The sequence below is a fragment of the Lissotriton vulgaris genome, chromosome 9 (assembly GCF_964263255.1).
Source record: "Lissotriton vulgaris chromosome 9, aLisVul1.2, whole genome shotgun sequence".
In the NCBI taxonomy this organism is placed as follows: domain Eukaryota; kingdom Metazoa; phylum Chordata; class Amphibia; order Caudata; family Salamandridae; genus Lissotriton; species Lissotriton vulgaris.
Genome location: NC_141697.1, coordinates 574639727 through 574663507, shown reverse-complemented (window position 1 = coordinate 574663507; position 23781 = coordinate 574639727). Strand labels below are relative to the sequence as shown.

Genomic DNA, 23781 nt, shown 5'->3' with positions numbered 1-23781 from the left:
CTTCCATGAGAACTACTGTTGGAAAGTGCTGGTAGCGGAACCCCACCAAAGTGTATTCGCCATGCAAGTCCTCTTGAAAGTTCTGATATCTTACCCACTCGAGGCTCTCTGATTGAATATGGGCCAGAGATGGAATATGTTGGAATAGGCACAAAATGTTGCTCCTGTTCAGGATATCAAAGGGCCCTATGTAAAAGTACCTTGGGGATAGCACTACTTCATTATGCTGTCGACTACCATTGAAGGGAGGTGAATTGCTGGCACCTGCCTTGTAGTATGCTGTGTATTCGGAAAACTGAGTCCAGGTTAACATGTTTGCAGGAGGCCTGATTGGCCTGGGCTGTTGGCAGGCTTTTGTGCAATGTGTGAATGCCAAGGCCGGGCTGGTGGAGTGATGGAATAGGTGGGGGTCAATGCGTGCCGGATTGGGGCTATGTTCCCCTGATGTTTTGGAGGAGAAGACTGAATACTGGCATCGACCTTCAGCCCGGATGACTGCTTGGACTTCGTGAGATTGGGATCGAGGAGTGCCACTTCCGAGGCCTATATAACGGGTGCTTTCGTAATGAGTAGAAGAGACTTTGTTTCTTGGACATTGCCCCCCTGTTGAGGGTGTTATTCTGGGCTGTTTTAGAGGAAAAGATTGGGTATAACGGTACTTTGGATATGAATCGGTTTATCGGACTGATGGGCGGAGGTCTGCTCAGTGGGGATGTTTGCTGCCCCACTCTTTCGGGTTTAGCCTTTTTGTGTTGCTTCCGCAACTTTTTCTTGGCCCTCCTGGACAGGGGGCCCAGGTGTTTCCCTGCACCAGTCAGCACCTCGTTAGGAAGCACTACTTCAGGTGGAGTTTCATGGTGGATGCTTACTGCTGGTGGCCTAGACTGTAGTATGACCAAGTCAGGTTGAGTCGCGGGATCATATTTGTTGAATAGGCTGAGCAATGAATTAGAGAATGAGGTGAAGGGTGCCTCTTCTGGGATTATTGATGCCTGGGCAAAGAATGCCTCTTCTACAATTGTTGGTGCTTGGGAGCTGTAAGGATCCGGGTTGGGGAATTCAGAGTTGACGTTTTTTCCCTTCACTATGGTTGCTATCTCGCCAAGGACCACGGGTAGTAGCGCCCACTTGTCTATGATGTTGTCACATTAGCACTAGCACCTTTTGAAGTTCTGGGAGTCTAGCATATTCTGTTCAGTGGTATCCACCCTTATGCTTAGGTTGGCTAGGCGCTGCTCACTGGATTCCAGAAGATCAATTTGTAATTCCATTTTTGATGCTTGCCAGAGGAGTGCTCTTTCTATGAAATTTTGTGTACCGTTGAAAGTTGAGGTGCAAAGGTTCTTGAAGCTGTTCTTGTCTTGCATTTCTGGAAGAGTATCACAGAACTATTCCTGTGCGCTGAACAGTTTTTGGGGTAGGTTCTAGTGTTCTTTCTATTTTCATCTCAAGGCTTTGTTAATAGAAAGGTGTTAATTCATCCTTATTGGTGTTTACAGTGGTTGGACTATCTGCCTGCAAACTTATTCTCGGCCTGAGAGCTGTTGCTAAAAAGTGCTATTTCGGCTCTCCAGGGCCAGAGGAGCTGTGGTGATAAATGTGTGCTTCTGTGATCTGCAATATTACTGCTGTATTCAGTTCAGGAGCACCACTGGTGCCCGAGCAGGAGCTTGATCTCTGCTTCATGTTGGCGTAGGGAGGTTTTGTGCAAATCCTGTATTTGTTCGGACTTATTAGCTGGCACTGTTGGGGACCCGAGCCCCCTGTGAAAGGAGCTGACTGGAAGTGGTGCGTTTGGTTTTCTTGGGGGGTGGCTCCTGGACAGTGCTGTCCGTAGTCCGTGTTGGCGGCATAGTTATCCCGATCGATGCATGCTTGGCGTGGATTTGGAGTTTCTGGCAGACTTCTTTTATTGGGCCATAGTTGGGAGCACTAAACACTTGTTTATGTTTGCAGTGTTTTTCTGGTCAGAGGTCTCGGTTTTCTTGTGGGTGGGCGCAATTATTCAATGGTGTTGATATTTTTGGCAGGTTCGCAGTCCAACTGAGCTTGATGCTGGACTTCCAGTTTCTCCTAGTAATCTCCTTGTGCTCTCTTTATCGACTGGGCTCTAAAGAGGTGGGTCTCGCCTGGGGAATGGGAGGCTGAGGTGCTCTTCAGGAGGAGCCTTGAACTTGTTGGTTGGACTTGTGTGCTGACCTCTGCCTTGTCAATGCCTAGTCAATTGCACCCAGGCTGGCAGCCGGGGATGGAGAGTATGGCTTGTGGTCTTGTCACCAAACCGGCTGGTAGCTGGCACCCTCCTCTCCTCTGCTGGATAAGTTCTCCTCGAAGTTAGTTAATTTATTGATTTAACTTACAGGCAGTCCAATCCCGTGGTTGCCGCCGCTTATGGCTTGTGGGGAGGGGGATGGCTTTCAGCTGGCATCGGTGAGGCTCAGTAAGACATCTAGCCACAGATTCCTAAACTTAAAATATCCTTACCTCTCCACCGCCAGTGCTTGTGGAGTGCCTGTTCTTAACATCTGCCAAGCTGCATCTTGGCCCTTAGTGCATATGTTCACGAAGAAATACTACCTTGACAACCAGGTTTGCCTTGAAGGGCATTTCGCTGGTTCAGTCCTATAGTACTTTTTGGTCTAAGTCCACTCCACAGACTCTCCACCTTGGGGAGTTACAGCTTTGGTATCTATTCTAAGGTAAGAAATCTGTGGTTAGTAGTACTAATTTGAACAACAATTTACTTACCTTGTGTAACGCTCCTTTTTATGGATACTCTATCTAACTATGGATTCCTTGCCACTCTTCCACATCCTCTTTTTGTGGAGTAGCCTCTTTTTTACATCTAAAAAGGTCTAAAGTTAGGAACTGGCACACTGGTACCAATAATTGTTTCAAGCCCAGCGTCTGAGGGCATAGAAAGTGCTAAGGAAGAAAATGACAAAATGATGCGTTTTCCTGCAGAGGACAAAGCGTCCCCTCCGACACTCACAAAGTTTTAATTCACTGAATTTTCTCTAAATTATTTACAAGAATTACAGTGAGCTAACCAGGAGTGCGATTGTTACCAATGCCCAGGAAGAAAATGACACCAGCACACAGGGGGTGGCTCTTTTATGCAGCTCCAATCTATCACTTGTAGGGTGGACAGAGCCAACAGAAAGCGCATAACCCTTGCACTTGCCCCACATCTCCCCATTCGTACATTTCCCCTTGTTGTATTCCCCATTCTGCACAAGAAACCAACTTACACTTTTGTCTTGTTGTACTCATTTGTTGGCCGCAGTTTAGGAATACAACAACAACATGCATAAACTTTGTACTTTTGCTTTCTAATCTCTTTTGGCCCTTGTGGGTCGTTTTTTTCTTTGGTAGGTTGGATTTTGGCTCCCTTTGCGCGGGGGAGGAGTAGCTTCTGTCCCTGGAGTTAGGCCACGACTCGCTACCTTGTCCAATTCTAGTTGTGCCCTGCCATCCGGTGGGGGCTGGGCTGCGAGCGCCGTCTCCGTTTTGCTACCCCCCTCTTCGCTAAGCCGCCTCACCTAGCCATGAGGCATCTGAAGGTGAGGGGTCTTACCCTCTGCCCTTAGACCAGCTCTCCCAGCCTTTAGGCATCCCAGGGTTAGTGGTCCAATCCTGGCACACCGCCCTCCGGTGTGCCTCCTTACCAACCATTATCCAAATAGTTCTCTGCTTGCTTGCAACTGCTCTTCAGCCTGCGACATTGCTGTTCCTTAGGTGTGGATGGGTGGGAAAAAGATTCAGGTCAAGATGCTGCTCCCCCGCTCCGGCCGTGAACATGGAGCTTACCTGGGGTAGCAGGCCTTATATCCCCCCCTTTGTTCCCTGCCTAGCTCGTTGGCCTTGCCCCATTGGGGGGTATGTATGTTGCATCGTCCCCATTGGCATGGCGAGAGGCGCCTGTCCGGGGTCACCGCGGGAGTCGACGGGGGGCAAGGCCAGGCTGTTTTTCGCGCCTTGTGCTTTTCTGCGCGCCAAAACCCGGGCGCGAGCTGGCTTTGTCACAGGAGGGGGGGGTGGGCAGGGGGGCAGGCAATCGTTATGGCGCCGGCTCTCAAGCCCCCTTCGTGTGCAGCCTCTGCAACTGCGCCACTTAACAATGTAATGGAAATTAAAGACGTTGTTGCCTTTGAGCCATATTTAGACATTATTACCATCCCCATGGATCGGGCTCTCTACATTAAATTTAGACTAGGGACCCTACCCCTAGCCGATCTCCTCTCCAGATGGAACACGCCTAAGCAGGCATCACGCCACTGCGCCTTATGTACCGATAGACCCGAAACTGTGGCACACTTTCTCTTCGAATGCCCGGATTACGTGCGCCCTAGATCCCACTGGCTCAAACCACTTTGTAGAGAATTGGGCACTCAACAGTGTTTGGTGGCTCTACGGATCTTATTAACGGACACAGCCCCTCCTATTGTTTGTGCAGTATCCAAATTTTTTAAATGGGCTTGGTTGATCCGCTTAAAAAGACTGTCTATTTCAATTTAATCCCTTTTTAACTAATTTATTCTGATCAATTGCCATTTTTACTTGTTGATTTTAATGTCCAGTCCCTTCCTTTATCGATGTGCTGTTGTAAATTTGTTATGTAAACGCTTTTATGATATATGCATATCGAAATAAAGCTATCAACCAACCAACCAATGTACATGAGCATTACTAAAGTTTTCAGGTCCAGTCTGGCACCTGGGGAGTATTTTAAGATGGGGAATATTCAGTTAAATAGGGTATCCACCAAAAAGACCATTACCAAAGGTAAGTAACTTGTTTGATTTGTTCATAAAAAGTAAGCTGTCTTAAAGCTACATCCCACTTCTGTGCCTAAATTTGACCGCAGGGTTTTACCCTGATGAGTCAATTGTTCTGCCTGTCTTTTTAGTCACCAGGTAGCAAAATCGCTGGGTAAAAAGTACACTTTTGAATAAGGAATAGTTTAGAACTTAATTCCCCATCCAAAAATGCTTAACTCTCAAATGGGCACAGATTGTGCACTCACTAATTTTCAAAACCTGCACAAACACAAATTAACAGGTGTTCAATTGTACCTGATGTTTTGTTGGTAGTATTCTGTGCAATTATTCTTAAAAATGCAAGCAAAGACATCTTTTTTTTAAGATGGCGTCTTCCATTTCTTAGTTACAAGTAAGTAGGTTTTCAGCAAAACACCTGATGGCATAAAGCCTCCCTGCAAAAGGTAAAGCTGCTAAAGTAGGCATTTCTAGGTTGGATACTAACTGTAGAGCTGACACCTCAGCTTCATCCCCCACATTGTTTACTCTGCTTTCTGAACTGTGATCCCACGACTGATGGTAATGTTGTCTACGCTGTTTTGATATTTTTATGCCTAAAGCAGTAACTGAAACTCCCAGCTCCTACATAACATGGCATTACTGTAGAATAATTTGAGTTTGGATTCTACAAAGAATGAGATATGCTATAGGAGAATTATTTTTTTCCAACAGTAGAATCTCCTCTGGATGATGGTGTATATTTGGAAAATGGTATTAATCTTCCTAGAACTCCATTGTGATTGTAGCTTATGTTTTTCCAAGGGTGTCTGCTCAAGGTGGGCCTTTTAGGAGACACCAAACATACATCTTCAAAGGCAGAGAAGGGCCAGGTTCAGATCTTGAATACTAGGTAGCTGGATTGCAAGATATATCAATGGTTTAACAATCTTCTTTGTGAGTTTTATTATATAGTTTTGTCTTTAGAAATTGAAAACGTAGCTTGGTCTTTGTTATCCAACCATATTTGCACATTTCTTGATTTTGGGGTTCTCTGCTTTAAAATCAGTATCACTGTAACTAAACAGAATTCATTTCTGTGGATCTTTTGGTTAGTGTATAGGAGGCATTTCTTAGTGTTTGTTATATATGCTTGCAGCTCTCTTCTGATCCATTATGCCTTTCTTATGCTTCCCTTTATTTGCCTCAGGTGGACGTCATGCGCAGGATGGTGAGTGATATCCTGGATCAAAAAACAGACCGACAAGGAAGGCTAAACACTTGTGACTATGGAGGCTCAGGTGACCAATCAACTTCCATGAACATACCTTGGGTGAACATTAACTCCCATACTGATCCTTTAGGGGGAGGAGATCCTGAAATAACCTCAAAAGAAGTGCTAAAGGGAGATTCTAAGATTCTGCAGACTGAAACTAAATTATGGGTTATAGATGGTGGAGTGACCACAAGTCAAAAACACACACTAATGAGCAGACCATTGTGGAAGCAGGGGAAACTCTGCGAAAGAAGGGACTGTGGCACCACCTACATTGATGTGCATGAGGTGGACACTAAGGTGCTGGTGGAGAAAGCATGGCTCTGGGAAATAGGAGACAGTGCAAGAACCTCCCAGGATGGACATGAAAGGAGCTGCAGACCACTGGTGAAGGTGTCAGAAACCTTGTCAAGAGAAGGTAGTGAACTGGACTCAAGATGGAAACATAAAAATGGGGAGATCCCTTTTGCTCAGAGACCGATATTGCATGTAACACAGGTGAATGGCGAAACCACTCAAACCCAGAGGAAAGAGCCCGAAGGAATGCAAGGAGAGGAAGAGATCAGAAACAGCCAGAGACAGGAGCCAGAAGGAACGCAAGTTAATGGAGAACATCTACACACAAAGGGACAGAGTCCACAAGAAATACAAGGGGATGGAGAGGCCACAGCCAGCCAGAGCAAGAGACCAGGGGGGAAACCTGAAGCTTTGGATACCACACCCCATCAGAGTCTGGTGCCAGGAGGAACACTGGAATATTGGGGGACCACACACTTCCCGGGACATGGGTCAGATGGAAAGCAATGGGATGGAGAGTCCACACACCCCCAACGACAGGGGCCTGGGGGAGTGCAGACAGAATCCGCCACAGTTCAGGAATTTCCGGAATCCTGTGATATTTATTCTGAGAAAAGGGAGAGACAGCTAATGCATCACGCAGAAGGAGAGGAAGATGTTGAAACACTGGTACAGAAGAGACTGCAAGAAAGGGGGAGAACTTCGGAAACTCAGGTACAAGAAGCATCTCAAAAGAAAAGGAGACAGTCTACACCTCAGGTACAGGACACACTTCCAGAAAGGGAAAGATTATTAGAAATTAAGTTCCAAGAGACACCTCCAGAAAGGGATAGACCATCCAAGCCTCGGATGGAGGTGAGGATGTCTGAAGTGGAGAGACCATTTGAGCCTCAGGAAGAGGAGAGACAGCCTGAGAGGGAGAAACCACCAGCACTTCAGATAGAGGATAGTGGGGCAGAAAGGGAGCGATCTTTGGGAACCCATGTGCAAGAGAGTGTGACAGTCATGGAGGGCCCAATTAAGTATCCTGTACAGGAGGGTATATCAGAAAGGGAGAGACCATTGGAAACATATGTACAAGGGAGACTGCAAGAAATGGAGAGACCATCTGTGCCTGGTGTACTGGAGGGTACACCAAAAACGGACACACCATTTAAACCTCAGGTACAGGAGAGACTATTGGAAACTTCAGTAAAAGGGAGATTGCCAGAGACTGTGAAACCCTCAGACTCTCATACAAAAGATACAATGTCAGAGTACTGGAACCCATCTGAAACTTGTGCATTACAGGGACTGACACAGGTCGGGGACAAACAGTCCGAGCCAAAGGCAATAGGTGGACAGCTAGATGAAACCGAACATTCTAAGGAGGAACTGCGGAGGGTGGTGGAGGAAAGGGGTCAGTCAGATCAGATAAAACAAAATGCACTTTCTGTGATAGAATCAAGGACCTTGAGCCTGCAGAGTCCATCTGTGAAAGAGTTACTGCATTCCCACAGAAAAATGGATAAAGGTACACAGCCTGATATAATAGGAAAACCATGTTTAAAGGAGTCGCTGTACACGGATGGTGTTGCTGTGCATCCCTCGAGCCCTGGAGACCTGGGAGAAACCCATATCAAGCAGGACCCAGAGTCTCCTGGTAAGAAAGTAACTTATAATCAGAGGAATGTATGTGAGACTGGTAGTGAGCTAAACCCAGAAATTCCTGGTAAGATGCTACCTTACAGCCAGAACCATGTATAAGAGGCTCATGGTAAGTAGAACACAAAGTAGAACACAAAGTTTCCTGGTAAGAGACTAAACTTATGACCATTGCCATATGCATCTGAGGCCCACAGTGAATAGGACCCAGACACTCCTGGTTAGAGACCATGGGCTAACTTAGAAGTTGGCACGGCGGCCTGTTTTTCTGTCAGGGAAATGGAGTGCATACTCCGTTGCCCTGACGAAGGGGCCGCTCCGCAAATTCAGAAATGGCTGCCAAGCAGGCAGTCATTACTTGAAGCATTGGCAGATCCCGCTGTCACCGCGGTTTCTGTCAGTGCATTTTGAAGTTTGATGCACGGTTCTGTCAAATTGATGGAGCCTTGTACCACTCTAGTTTCTTTTTTCATTTAGATGTATTACCTCTTCCCCTTACTGTCAGGGTTTTCTTGCCAGTAGCGGGCAGTGAAAATAGGCCGCTAATTTCATCCATCTAAATCAGGTGGGTGGAATTAAAGGTCAGCATCCAATGGCCCTTTACTGTGTCGGGCCTTCGGAGTGATTTTTTCAGAGGAGACAGAGTAGTCTATGCTGTGATTAAACCTATGGTCCACCGGCATCTAAATCAGGGGGTCAGACCTTTATCTTGGTGGTATGTATACCCTGTTGCTGTTCTGACAGAGTATACATACAGCCAAGGTATAAATTACACCTTAACTTAAAACCACTGCCATGTATATGTGACTGACAGTGAACAAGTTGCAGATATTTGGGTGAGATGTTAACATATAACCAGTAACGTGTATCCAAGGCCTGCAAAGAGCTGGGCAGGACTGGCACCCTTAATCCGAAGCCCACAGTGAACTGGACAGAGAGGTCCCTGGCATTGCTTTAACTTATAAACAGTGTGCCGTCTTTCTGTTAGAGAGGGCTCACTCATGTATATTAATTTTAACCAGATTTGACATTAGTTATGTTGGATGATAGTTGCTTATTGTTTGTAAAAGGTAGCCTCTGACAAATATGTTTACCGTATAATCAGTGAGAGGCACTCTCACATACAATCAAACATCACATGCTAATTTATACGAAGAATGAAATTAGATCACATACTGTAAGGTATGCCACTCTTATAATCTGTCACTTTATAAGCAGCAACAGATAACATACATCATTGATGTAAGCTTTTAATTTATAAGCAGAGCTTGATAAACTTAAACAATTTATATAATCCCTCCAAAGAGTGGAAGGATTTTGGCAGGAATCCTCACTGCTGTTGTCATGGTGGCCACTGGCTTGTTCTGTAGTACCCCTAGCAACACCTTAGTCAGGAAGGCAGTGGCTGCAATAGAGAGGAAACAAGTCTCTAAGAGCTATGGTTATTTTGATAGCATTTTCCACTCCTTGCTCTTTCTCTACATTTGCAGCATCAGATAAGAGACTTTTCAAGGGCTGTCAGTGCCACCCAACATGTGATCTCATCAGTGGTTAAAGGATGCATGATGTTGTATCTTTTACCACTGGGATGTTGGGTGCAATGACAGCCATGCAAATATTTATGGAATCAGTTCCGATAACACAAGTGGTGTCCTGTGGTGTTGGAGCTAAACAGTATCCAGGCATGATGTGAGGAGCCACCATTCTTTGTGAATCACGTAGTTTTTAGGCTTGAGGGGTGACTTGATGCGAAACCTTCAGTGGTATCGGGAGACATAGTCATTTGACATTGAGGTCTCTAAGGGCCACAGAGTCATCAACACCTATAGATCTGTGTGGATTCCTATACTCAGGGACTCAAGATATTGAAAATACAGGCACAACCACAAGAACTGAAGAAAAAGAGAAATGGACTTACCAGACTCCTAGTCAGAGTAGTAAAGAACCAGAAAGCCAACAGTATTGTGGATAGTATTGCAACTAAATGACGGTATGCCAGGGAAAATCTAGGAATTGAACCTGAGGGAGCCTAGGAAAAGAAAGCAACAAAAGTTCAGAAGAAGGGCTTGGTGAATCATGGAGTGGGACTTTAAAATGTGCATGCTCATCTTCTTCCACCAGCCTGCAATTAACTCAACAACCATCATTTTCAATCACTTCTCCCTCCTCCTGAACAGCCTGGACATTTACTCTGCTCCGCACAGTGGATGACCCCCAGTCAGAGTGTTACACCTGCTAGGAACTTCAAACATGCCCTGGTGCTGGTTATGACACAAAGCTTGTGTTTTAGAGGGAGCATGAAATGGGTGCTGTGTTTGATAGTACTTTTTGAAAAAACATATACCTCTGTTTATGGTTTGATCTAGTCTCTGTGTGTATCCTTCTATCATCGATTTATCACAGTCATTTCTGGTGGGAGAAATTTGTGTAGTAGATTTACCTTTTCTTTTTGGTGTCTGTTCTTGACCATCACATCACAGTATCAGCCACCTGTACGGAAATTTAGGTGAGGCGTGTTTTCTGTTGTCTATGTGTCAGACCTTTGATTTGGTTACGGATAAGTGTGATAGGTTTCCAGTACGGATGTATTGAACTACTTCCTAATCCAAACAGATCGGTTAACAGCAACCATCGGATTGAGATAAGTGATGTAGCAGTGAAACTAAGATAGATCCATTTCCTCTTACTGGCAGTCATCAAAACTGGACCCAGAGGTTTGCCGTTTGATGCACTTTGCAACTTACTGCTTTACCTTGGCTTTGAACACCACGAAGTAGAACTACTGCTTTAGAAATTTTAGCAATGCCCCAAAAGATGGCAGGATTTCCATTCTCTACGCCACCACCTATGTGGCATCAGCTACTGAAAATCTTCGAGCATATATTCGTCCTCTGAGTTATCCAGCTAAATGTTTACTAGGTAAGGTCTAAAAAATGACAATCTTTGTGATGCTTTTCTTGCTGTTCCTTCATAAGAATGACATTGTGCAGCAGTAGATTAAATGCCAGCTTTTCCAGCACTCCGTTTATGAACCTAAGCTAGCAAAAGAGGCAAAGGAGAGCCTGATCTACAATAAACCTCACCCAGAGTTTAGTTCTTGTGCCTTCTCAGACTTTGGAAGCTGATCTTTTTGTCAGCTGGTGAGATTCAGGACCTCCAAGATCGTCCAAGCCGAGGCCTATAGAGGACATCAATATGTAGCTATTGTAACTGCAACAGCCACTTTGGCATCCTCACTGAGGGTTTGAGTGTATGAAGTGAGGAAAAGGGTGCAGTGCCATTGAAATTGGTGACTTGAGTTTAGCCAATACCCTAAAAAGGTGTCAGTAAGGTCTGAGGTGAAAATGTCTGCAGAAAATATCACAAAATGTCCAGGTGTCCATAAAATGGCCATGGCTTCAATCTTAGTTTGCAAATACCTTTGTTCAAAGCATTTGCATGCATTTATGCAGCATTATAGCTTCTTGTGACATATGGCACATTTACAAGAGGGATAGCCATAGCCACATATGCTGTAGCTAGATGATTAATTAAAAAGTCTGCCTAGCTAAAATTAATGAACATTCCATGAAAGGAGAGGCCTCAACAACTGTTAATAGGGGAAGTTCCTGATCTATCAGCCATGATTTAGAGTAATTGCAGCCTCCTACATCTCAGTTGGGGATGATTTGCAAGTTGCATGTTCCTCTTGAGCCTGAGCTGCCATTGCTTAACTATTTGGGACACCCAGACAAGGGAAGAAATGGACCCTGAAATGAACAGTAATCCACGATTTCTTACTAAAATGCATCTGTTGCAGCAATTTGACACAGATTTCCCTAACTCATTTGAAAACTTTGATGCCAAGTTTGATGTGCATAATCAATGGCATCTGAGGATGTCTCTATCGGATCCTATTGACAATAGATTGGAGTTACAAATAAATTGATCTTGTAAATCACTAAGGCCCCTTTTCCTGCCTCAACAAAATACTTCCGCAATGTAGTAGGGGCTGCCTGAAGAAGGTCTTGACACTGTCTGCCCTATTTAGGGTGGTCAGTTTAAAGTCTTTTTTTGTTTTTGGTCCGTTTCCGTCTGAAAAAAAGGGACAGAAAAAACCCAGTAATGACCACCACACCCTAGGAGATTACTTATTCGTTGTTTGTATTTCAAAGGCCAAATTCCGCTTTGGGAGTCTGCTTTTGAAAAACATAAAGCTTCTGAAAGGTTTGACAGATGGTTGTCCTGGCTGATGGTGCTGTCATGATAGTTGTTCCTTTCAGTGTATAGAGTTGTCCACATGGTTGGCAGAGAACTCTAAGTATGTCAGGCGGAGATCCCTCAGAATGCCTGAGGTATTGTCCTCTGCCGTCCTGATGGTGTATACTCCGCTGCCAAACTATAACTATGGCCTTCAATTAATCCATGAAGGTAATAGCTTATGCCATGTACTTGCCCTGTTTGCTTTGGGGTGGGAACCATCACTTATTGTAGGCTATTTAGGATAGAGTGGATTGTGCACCATTGCAAGCAATGATTGAGAAGCAGGTCCAGCTGCTGAAAATAAGATGAAGTGTTCAGCCTTGGCAGCGGCGTTGCTTCCATGTAGGCACAATGTGTGGTTTTGTTATCTGAGAGAAGATCCTCCTGAGAAGGTTTATTTTCTTCGACTTCTAAGCTTGACGAAAACAATGTAGAGACCTCAAGGAAAATTGTATGCACGCTACAGAAGCTGCTGAATGCTCCCGACGCAAGACTATTTACTCCTTGATGGTATCATCCGCTGTGAGGCTCTTATGTGGCCCAGTTGTGATTCTTAGACCAAACACCCTTCTAAGGGATGCCCTGGGAGTTTTGGCACAGTCCTGTGTAGCTACAACACAGCTCCCTGCAGTGTGCAGGGGCCCTGATAGGTCTCATTTATTCTGAAAATGTTGACTGTTTCATATTTAAAATCCTTAGTGAAAACCACATTACTGCACCTTTAAATCTAATATGCTGGCTATTTATGACTACAGTGAGGGAAAAGGGAAGCCTTATACCTTTACCATTAGAAGTATTAAAATAAACCCTGCACATTTAAGAGGTCTAGAAGCGTTCAATCTCATCATGCCTTGTTCTGACAGTGCCCTCTCAATTTTTTCCCAGCTAACGGGAGGGAGCACTTGAAACACTGTGTGTGTCTGCCAGAAATCTTCAAAGGACACCTTTAGTCAATGTTTTTTTTGTTGCTAAAAAGCAATTTAAGGCTTTCTTTGGCTTTTTATTCTTTATTTTATAGTCAAATTGTCTTCTATTTTGTAAGATGCCTTTTATGATGAAGGAAGAATGCTGCACATCTGTGGAATGTGGCTCCAAGCCACGCATTCAACAACGAATGTGAAGTTTGCTCTAAGATGTCTAGAAGGACCTTCAAGTACCTGGAGGGATTTGACCTAAGAGGGAAATTGGAACATTTCAGAGAAGAGAACAATTTAAAAAAAGAAATCCGCTACCAGAAAAGTATCTACTTCCACTGAGAAGCATTGGGAACCAAAGGTCTCTCTGCAAGAGAGTTTCAAGGAGAAGATATCCAAAAAAAGAAGGCATTCTCTATCATAACATCCTGATTGACATTGAAGGTCTCAATATCAGCGATAGGTACAGAAATGATCTGTTTGCTGACGAAGGGGGGATCGGGAGTGATGTTGATGTCGAAACACTATAGGCACTTGACCTAAGGTAATTAATTGACGTCAAAGCATTCAAGATGCCTGCCATCACCAACTTCCTCGACATTGTGCTACTTTCTGTTAAGGCATCTTTTAACGTCAATACATGTGATGTCAAAACAATATTCGATGTTTGGCGAAGATTGACATTGAAATTTTCAGTGAATACACACTCTTCCTTTCAGGAAGCATCACTGAGGAAAAGACTATGGGCCTAGATCTCGCCGGACGGGTGGAATGGGATTTATATATCAGCGGATGAGATATCCGTCACTGTTGTGACAGAGTAACCTGTCTGCTGAGATCTAAATTAGGCCTATGTCTGTTTCTTACTCCAGTGGACACACCACCACATCTGGGGCTTCTTCTTTTTAGAATAGCTTAATAAAATCCTCTTTAAACCCCACTGTGGCCTCTCCAGCTTCCACAACCTCCAACATCAAAAGTATTGGGGGCAGATGTATCAAGCCTTTTGCGGCTCGCAAAAGGCATTTTAGCATTTTTTCATATGTATCAAAAAATTGCAAAATAAGGAATCACAATAATTTGCGATTCCTTATTTTGCTTAAGCATTTAAGGAATCGCAAATTTTGCGATTCCTTAAATGAGATGTATGTAACTTTTTGAAATTGCAAATTTGTGTTAAGAAATCGCAAATTACCACCAACTTGTAGTTGGTGGTAATTTGCGATTTCTTTTAAAAATGCCCTATTTGGCATTTGTGAGGGTGGCATGTAACACACATACATGTCCATAGGGCATGTATGTGTGCCACATGCACGCACATGTAAATTTCAGGGGTGCAGCAGGGTGTCTTTGAGACACCCCTGCACCCTTGAAATAATTCTCAAATTGCGATTAGCAAATTGTGAATTCGCAATTTGAGAATTATTGCACTATCATTCCTATGGGCCTCCTGGCCCATAGCAATGCATGGGAATTATTCCTTAATTGCGAATTCGCAAAATGCGAATTCGCAAATAAGGAAAAATAAGGAATCGCTAAAAAATAGCGATTTTGTACATACATTCCAATTTGCGAATTCTAAATAGCGATTCGCTAAAAATCGCTATTTAGAATTCTCAAATTGGAATCTTGATACATCTGCCCCTATGTCTTTAGGCTGATGTTAGTGTCGCCGGTCAGAAACAAGCTTTTTTCAATGGAATTTGAGGAATACCGCCTATCAAGAAGTGAAATCATAAAAGAATGCCCAGATGGTTAGGACTGTGATAGTTCTGACACACCTACCCCCATCATGGCTGCACCATCAAGGGTTTCACCATTGAATGACACCACTTTCCAAGAAGTTTTGGCAAGAGAGGCATCCAAATTCAGCATCCCACTGGATGCCCCTTATATAACAGTGTCAGGCATTATGGAGACCCTGCAGCCCAGAGCAACACCCGAACGCCAGCTACTGCTAGTAATAGGAATACTGGAGATGGCAGAGGAAGGGTTTCATACCCTCGCTATTACAAAGCAGCTACTTTTCAGCTGGGAAAGAATAGGCCTACTAAATAGGACTAGGCAAAACTTCTGTTACACTAGCATAATGTTGCATATTTTGGATAATTACTATACATTATGTAATTACCCACCATTCACAGCAAAAGCTTAGTGGGCATGTACTAGAACAAAGCAAACACAAGGAATGCATTAAATGTGTCTTCACATCAAAAACGGGTGTGAGGATGCATTTTGATACAAAATATAGTGCAAAATGGCAGCTTTTTTATGTTTACCGGATCAGCCATCCCTCTTTAGATCACCTGTTGTGTGAAGGGGCTGACCTATATGTTCCCACATACTCCTTTTAGAATGCCACAGTGGGATGTAAAACTTGTCTTAACATACCTGAAATTCTTGCCCTTGGAGCCTATTCACAGTTGCCTATTACGCTTACTCACACTTAAAATGGTGTTCCTCATCGCCTTAACATCTGCCAGGCAGGTGAGTGAACTTCAGGGCTTATCTTCTGTCCCACCATTTGTCTCCTTTTTTCTTAGGCAAGTTAGCCCTTCTAGCAGCATTCCTAGCCAAGGTAATCATGCCCCTTCATGAAGGACAATCCATGACTGTATCAACATTTTATGCATTGCCTCATTAATCAAAGGAAGGAGAACGACTGCATCTCCTTGATCCTAAAAAGACCTTAGTTTTTACATTGAGAGAATTGGAGAATTTAGGCAGGACGACCACTCCAACAATGCAAAGGCTGCTACCACGGCGCTAGGCGTGCTGTGCTCCAGGCTTACATTGAACATTTTCCAGGCTACTTTCACAAAGCACTTGGACAGGCAGGTCCAGCGGAATGGGAATTTCACCAGATCTGTCCTGCAGTATTCCCTGGTCTGAGCCATTCCACAGACCTAGCATATATGAGCTACTGCTTTGGTATCTATTCAGAAGGTGAAGAATCTGCGGTAGAAGTCTATCAGGAGAAAAAGTTCCTTACCTTCCGTAATGCCTTTTCTGGTTGAGAATCAATCTAACCTCAGATTCGTCACCTGGCCTCCCTACTCCCCATTTCGTGGAAGAATCTCATTCAGTCCAAAGTTATGCACACTGTTTCACATCAGGTGCTATAGGCTCCAAGTCTGTTGGGATGGATGTATTTCAGAAAGAAACTCACCCTAGTGGGAACAGGTGGCGTATATACACTGGTCCGACATCATTTCTGCGTGGTATAGTGTGGCATGAAGTAGAATGATGCCGCACGACACCACCCATCTGCACACAAGGGAATTGCTATGAAAACATTTCCAGGTCCTGTCTGATGGCTATGGATATTCAAAAGGGGAGGAATCTGAGATTGAATAGAGTCTCTACCAGAAAAGGTGTTACCAAAGGTAAGTAACTTGTTCATCACCTGCGGAGGCCCCTAGGGTTCCATACTGTCACCTATCCTCTTCAACCTATATGTGCGGCCACTTCACACTCTACTCACAAATAAGAGCATCAAGATTCACCAATGTGCAGAGGATGCACAGCTGTACTTAAAAATGTTCATCTGCTTCAGACATCCTATGCCTCAAGCACTGCTTGCACATTATCCCGACGTCGATGTCCAGCATCTACCTGAAGCTCAACCAAACCAAGACAGATTTCCTGTTATTTGCTAAGAACAACAGACAAGAAACTGTACAAACCTGGATCAATTACATGAACCTTGACAACTGTGAACCCCTACTTTCACTGAATGCCAAGTCATTTGGATTCGCCAGTGACAACAACCTCACCCTCAAGGAACACAGTGCCAACAAACAAAAATGGTCTTGTATCATCTCTCTCTTCTATCAAAATGAAATAGTTTCTTCTAGAAAGTAACTACAGAACAATTGTTCAAGCCCTTGTACTCTTGCATCTGTATAGTGGAATACCCTACTCCATTGTCTCCAAGATTCCACACATCTAATCCAAAGCATGAAGAAATATGATCACACCACCCCTTATGATGAAATGACATTGGCACCCTTTGCCGACCTCCAACATCTTCAAAACCAGCGGCATCATTTATAAAGTCATCATGACTAGCACCCCCACTAATCTTGCAAATGATCTCACCATTTCCAGTGGTTCTCAGCACACCTGCAGCAAGGACACCATCAGACTGAAGAAAAAAAACAAGGCAGCGCCATTTCCATTTATCCACCCCGGGTCTGGTACAGCTTCCTTGCCCCAATACCGCTCCAATTTAGAAAAGAGTTTAAGACCCTTCTCTTTAAAGAACACTGCATCACAGTGCATTAATAGTTTTAAAAAGACAGCTCCCTCTCTTATGACTTGTTGCCTTTATGCTTGTCTTTGACCCAATACAGTGTTCCGCTGCCTTTTGGCTAGGTTTACACCACACAAATACCATATATATATCCATAAAAAGATAAAAAAAACAGGAGAAGCTTTCAGCATACAAAACCCTTCATGTCAGTGCTCACTAGCTACAGAGTTATAGATTGGTATTAATCATTTACATTCTTAAGTATTTTACGGAACATTTACATCAAATAGCAGTCCCCTTAGATGCTGATGCTGATGTTGTTGGTTGGAATAGGAATATAAATAGCATTGCTATACCTCTGTTAGAAATGTTTTTGTTAGAATGTGTCTTTGGTCTCTGGGGTCTTTAATAACTCAAACAAAGTGGTAGAGGTGTAACTTTATCTGTTTTCCAGTAGGACTTTCTGAGGAGTTAGCGTTTGTAATCCAGCAGTCCAGGTGGCCTTCGACATTAAGGCGTGCAACGAATATTGGAAGTTCCTTTCATCATGGTCTTCAGATTATCGCCTATAACCTTTTCGGATGTTAAGCCCTTCTACAGGGTCTTGTTATGTGCATGACTGTGTGAGGCCTTGGAGCTCAGCTGGCAACAGTTCACTCATTTGGACATCCTTAGGGCTAGATTGGGGCAGTTAAGCCTGAATACTTCCCTCCTTCATTGTTTTCAATAACCGTGTCATCATGTATGGTATCTCTTTCCAGTTTAGGATCTTCCCATTTTTTATAGAATAATGCCGATTAGCCATTTAGAACCTTTGTCAGAATATCTACTAATTTCTACAATTTTTAGACCTCTTTTTGGAGGATGTCACATCAACTGTCTGGGTGAGGGATCTGGTACGTGATTGTTTTTCAAAGTGTATGTTTTCTTCCATGTGCAGTTATGCACTGGCTTTCCAGGGGGTAATTCTGGAGATGGTGTTTGATTTATATCTCAGCCAAGATCTAGGCTTCTTAATTTTAATCAACTCTTGGTTTGAGGGTTCATGATTTACAACATCTTTTGGAAGTGGGAAGGAAGGTTTGTGTCTTGGTGGGCAGAACCACGGGCTATATATACAACCGTTTTTTTTCGGATAATAGGTCTGCCCAATGTACAAACCCTATTTTGCAAGTCGGTAATCAATTACCGACTCGCAAAATCGGGTTTGCGACTCGCTATTAGGAAGGGGCGTGCCAAGGGTGTCCCTTCCTAATAGCGAGTCACACTTCAATGTACGATTGTTTTCCGGCTACAAAACACTTGCAGTTTCCCACCTATTCCAAAATGGTGGTAAGCATATGGGAAGGGGTCCCTAGGGTATCCCTTCCCCTTCGTGACTGGCAGCGAAAACATTTTTTTAAGATCAGGCAGTGGTCCCATGGATCACTGTCTACTCTTAAAAAACGAAGCAGGAATGTTTAATTTTTCTTATTTAAATGCATCCCGTTTTCCTTTAGGAAAAACGGTCTCCATTTTTAAAAAACTGCTTTATTTGAACAGCAGACACAGACATGGTGGCCTTCTGACGCTGACCCCAGATAGCTTGTCCCAATGAGGGTCGCAAATTGCACCTGCCTCATGAATATTAATGAGGCAGGCAATTAGCGACCCCATTAGGAATCGCAAACAGAGTCTAAGACACTGTTGTAAATTCCATTTTGCGATTAACAAAATGGAAGCGTTTTACATATGGCCCCACATCCTTCTAGTCATTTGAGCCTCTGTGTCCTTTGGCACTTACCACAAGAGCAAGAAGTTGTCCATGGCCACATTAAAGCCAATGGCTTCCTCAGATTAACCTGTAACTTCTTATGTTGTTAATGAACATAGTGTTTTTTTTGGATTAAACAGTTTTCAGCCACTGGGCAGTCATCTTGAATTAAGAGGGTTGTGCTACCAAACTCCAGAGGTGCCATAGCCCCCGCCTTTCCCAGCCCTAAAGCAAATCTGCTGCTGTATCACAAGTTCCCACTGCACTAGCCTGGAATTTGGGCTGAAAGTGAAATGATGCCATGTCATTGTGGTCCACTTAGCGTTATTTGTTGTTCAGAAACAAACCCCCAAAGTAGAAGTTTGTTTCTGTAAAAAAAAAAGGAAAATGCCTCTTATGCACTGGTAGATTTTCTTTGAGCCCATCCAGGTCTTTTCTGAATTATTGTATGTTTGTGCCCACCATTGTTTACTTGGCTGATGCAAATATCAAACGTAGGCTGATGCAAATATCAAACGTAGGCCTCAAAAGGTTGCCGGCAGTACCTTGGTTGATTAGCTAATATTGAAACTAGCTGTTGCCCTTGTGTTGGAAAACAGGTAGTTCTCCACTTCTGTATGAGGCAGGTTATCTGCAGGTTTGGTAGATGTGCTGTCTGTTGATTTCGGGAGTATGTCCCGCATCTGCCAAACAGTAAATGTTGACCAAAGTCTTTTTTACTGGCTGGTGCTCTGCATGATGTATGTATGTATGTATTTATTGCTTGTTAAGCGCATCTGCCACCCAAAGGGTATCCTGGCGCTGAGACCACATTATTCCTGCAGATAGACCATCTTACATTACTCTGGGAAACAGAAAGGTTTTAAGGTCCTTTTTAAAAGAGGCAAGATCTTGTCTACTCCTCAGTGTCAGCGGGAGGGTGTTCCAAAGTGTAGCGGCTGTGAAACTAAAATCACGGCCGCCCATTCTCACTCTATTGATCCTGGGGATCGTCACTAGGAACGCAGAGGAGGATCTCAGAAGTCTGGTACCCTGATACCAGGAAAATAGATTTTGGAGCGGTATCGGTCCCTGTTCATGCAGAGCCTTAAAAACAAGGCACAAAGCTGTAAAGGCAATCCTCTGATGTAAGGACTGCAATGAGATAAGAGACCTAGTGAAAATGTACTTACATACCTTTAATCTCAATTACACTTTGTCAAACTGTTCTTACTCGTAGTCTTAAATCCTCCCCTCCCCATACTGTACTTTCCTATCAAATTTGGGCAAACATAGGCATATGTTGTGCTTAAGTGGCTATTACAATGAATTCTCAGAGAAGGCTCATCCATAAATGGGCCCCAACTGTGGGGGAGGAGTAATGTATTTGTTATGGGTTGCGAAAACAGAAGTGTCTATCTTTGGGCGGGCTTACCCTCAAGATTTACATTCTGGGATGAAGAAGGGTAGTACTCAGTGAAATCAAGATTGCCAGCAAGTAATTGGGTTACCACCACACAGCGGTGTTTGGTCCTACTCATTAGCAATCATACAGAAGCTGATATTCAAGGTATTTATTTGTCCTGAGGGTATCAAAGAGAGGCTATTGTGTTGCCTTGTTGTAGGCTCTCTGGGACGATCCAAAACATATGCTTCCCAAGGTGGTATATCTGAGGGTTTTAAACTTTGTGTATAAGAGAAGGTCAGAAGGTTGTAAGTCAAAATGTTATATACAGAAATATCAATTGACATAAGTATTGTGTCCTAAATATTCTTTACAAAAATATTACGTATCTGTTAAAAATTTCCTACTAACTCCAACGAGGCAATATTTTTGTAGACGATACTAAGCGCACAATACTTCTGTCAAACAATATTTTGATAACGATATTCTGGTAACACATGAAGTCTGAGATGCTCTCTCTTCAGATCAGAGGGAGTATGCTGAGAATTCATAATGCAATCTGTATAACACTATACTTATATCCAGTGCTTCAAAATATTGTATGACTTTCCACCTGCCTGCCTTGCAGTCTACCATCACTAGGCCATGCCTAAATCACTCCATGCACTGTACTAATTCCGAACCTTTTCTCTGCAAGCTGCTGTAAATGGGAGCCACTTATTCTATGTAATTGAGAGCACTCCCTCAAAGCATTTATGAAGAGTCAAAAAACTCACCTCGCCGTCCAAGACGACTCAAAGCAAAGTTTTTGTGGCACACTCATGAGCTCTCAGAACTTACTGACAGAGGATCCTCACTAGACATGATTGTTATTTATTTATGTCATATATATTTTTAAAAACTACTAAAAACTATTTTGTCACACCCATGGTTTTCTACTGCACTGATATTACTCATTGCTTTTGCAAAGTATGCAGCTTTTCGTGATGAGATGTTAAGTCCATTAAATAAATACAAATGCAGATAACTAAGTAGATTTTGATACAGGGCCCAGGTGAGTTGTGGTCAGCCTTGGTGTTACTATAAGTCACTTGCTTTACCTTGGCATAATGGTATTTGGGCAGATTTCTGTCCTTGTGTGTATACTCAAAGGTCCATCTGCATATCCATATCTTTGTAGGTATATCCCTTGCAGGGGCTGACCGGCAGTGCCACAGAAGTGTGAGCTTGGGATCCAGAGATCACTTCGAACAACGCTACTCTGAACTCGTGGATAATTATCAGGCCCTGGAGGAGACCAATGAAACTCTGTCCAAGGCACTTGTTGCCGTTCAGAATGAACTAGATGAGTTACGGAGGGCTGCAAAACCAGAGCTCTGTCACTCAGAGTCCCAGACTGACCTTCTGGAATCGACAGGCAACATGGAGGGGCAGGACAGCCCAGCCTGGACATGGCGAGAAAACCCAGCAGATTTAGTGCAGCGGCTTCAGAGGCAGCGGGACCAGATGTCTGTGGCCTACGATGACACAGAGTATGAGCCTTATGGACTGCCTGAGGTCGTAATGAAGGGTGAGTGGGCGAGATGGATTATAATGCAGTCACGTGGCCTTTTTCTCGTAAATCCAGACATACACAGAGTTTCTGTACACAAACACACAGGGAAAGGTCAGGGCAATAAAATCCTGCACCAGTCGTTAACGTATCGTGGCTTTAAAGGTGAATTTAAACATGGTGCAATGAGCCAGAGACGTACCCTCATAGACCCCCAATAATGGAGAAGGAACTTTCGCCAAACCAAATTTACACACAAATGGCTCTGCACTCAACTAAACAAGTAAATGCTTTATAGATGGATATCAGTGTCCAAAGTCCGTCACATGTCAGAAAAAGGTGGTATCTCCCAAACGAAACATATTGTTAGGCGTATTCTTTTATTCAGTGCAAATTCCTTAAAATCACAGCACTCAATTGATCGCTCGCGCTTTTCGTCCCTCTTGGGACTTCTTCAGGGCTTTAGCATATAACAAGCACGTTCCACAAGTTCTTGACATTTAGCATTAAAAGAAACAAGAAAAGTTGTAATATGAGTGAATCTTAGCATATAACAGACACGTTCTACAAGTTCTTCACTTTTAGCTTCAAAATAGCGGAAAAAGTTGTAGATTGAGTGAATGGGATATGTATCTCCCAAAAGTGTTGTCTGGCTGTCTGGTTCAAAAGGTAAAGGAGTTTCTGTATCTTATTCTCAGAGAGCAACATTACAATGATACACAGAAAACGTCACTCTCACTCAGCAGAGACAACTAGAAATCCAGAGTGGCCTATTCTCAGAGAACTAGCTGCACACAGGTCAGTAGGTGTGTGCAAACCTTTTATAGTGTCAGCAAAGTTTGCAAAATTCCTGGTTATTGAAACTTCGCTTGTTTTGACGATTTACTCGCTTTCCCTTAATCTACAGATTGTTTTTCCACACACTTGGCACTGACTGCTAATTAGCTACAGTTTTCAGTGAGAGTGTAATTACTGTGTACCTTTTCCTCTTTGCTGACAACCAATTTGCAAATTCATCCAGCTAAAACAAGGTAAGAATGGGGAGTGTGCAATTTTGAAAGCATTGCGAAATGGCCATGTTCACCGGCACAGCTGAACAGAAACCTAGCCATGCACCGTGAATCAGCAGGGTCATTTAGGCCCTGGTGGACGGCATTTCATTTTTGCAACGTGGGCAGAGGCTATGACATCACCATCCAGGTGGACCATCTGATGGGCCCTTAGGGAATGGAGGCTGTGATCTTTACCACCTCATTGAGGAGGATCATCCCTATTTAGACACCCCTGCTTGCCTTCCTGGCAGGGATCTTTGTGCTCTGTAGAGAGCCGCAGTGTCTCCATTCACAGCACTGAAGATTTAAAGAATCAGTATGGCAAACTGTGTTGTATTGAGAAAATAAACTCCCAAAGTGGGAGGTTTTTTTTTCAATACAAAAAAACAAATGGCCTTATGCAGGGAGTTTTCTCCCACACATAGAGACCATGCTACATTTCCCCTACCCGCATTTGCCATGACTCAAATGGCAGATAGGGGCAAGAAAAAAGAGTGGTGGTCACCCTGAAATCAGTAGGGTTGGATGACCATCATTAGCCGAGTGGCCATCAGGTCAGAGGTTTCCGCTGGTGCTGGCTTTCCTGATGTGTACACAGTGCTTCCTCCGATTCTAAACAGAATCAGGGAGCCACAAGTTCAGAGAGTCATGAATG

General features: G+C 43.6%; 1 protein-coding gene across 3 annotated transcripts in view; it reads left to right on the top strand.

Moving 5' to 3' along the window:
* LOC147691857 (uncharacterized) overlaps positions 1-23781 on the top strand; it is a 496690-nt gene that overhangs the window by 417232 nt on the left and 55677 nt on the right. For 2 of the 3 annotated variants that reach the window (XM_086938132.1, XM_086938131.1), the window contains exons 13-14: positions 5968-7972; positions 21703-22092. In XM_086938132.1, the coding sequence (XP_086794258.1) occupies positions 5968-7972; positions 21703-22092 (2395 nt within the window). The remainder of the gene's footprint in view (positions 1-5967; positions 7973-21702; positions 22093-23781) is intronic. The other variant, XM_086938133.1, reaches the window with a different exon arrangement.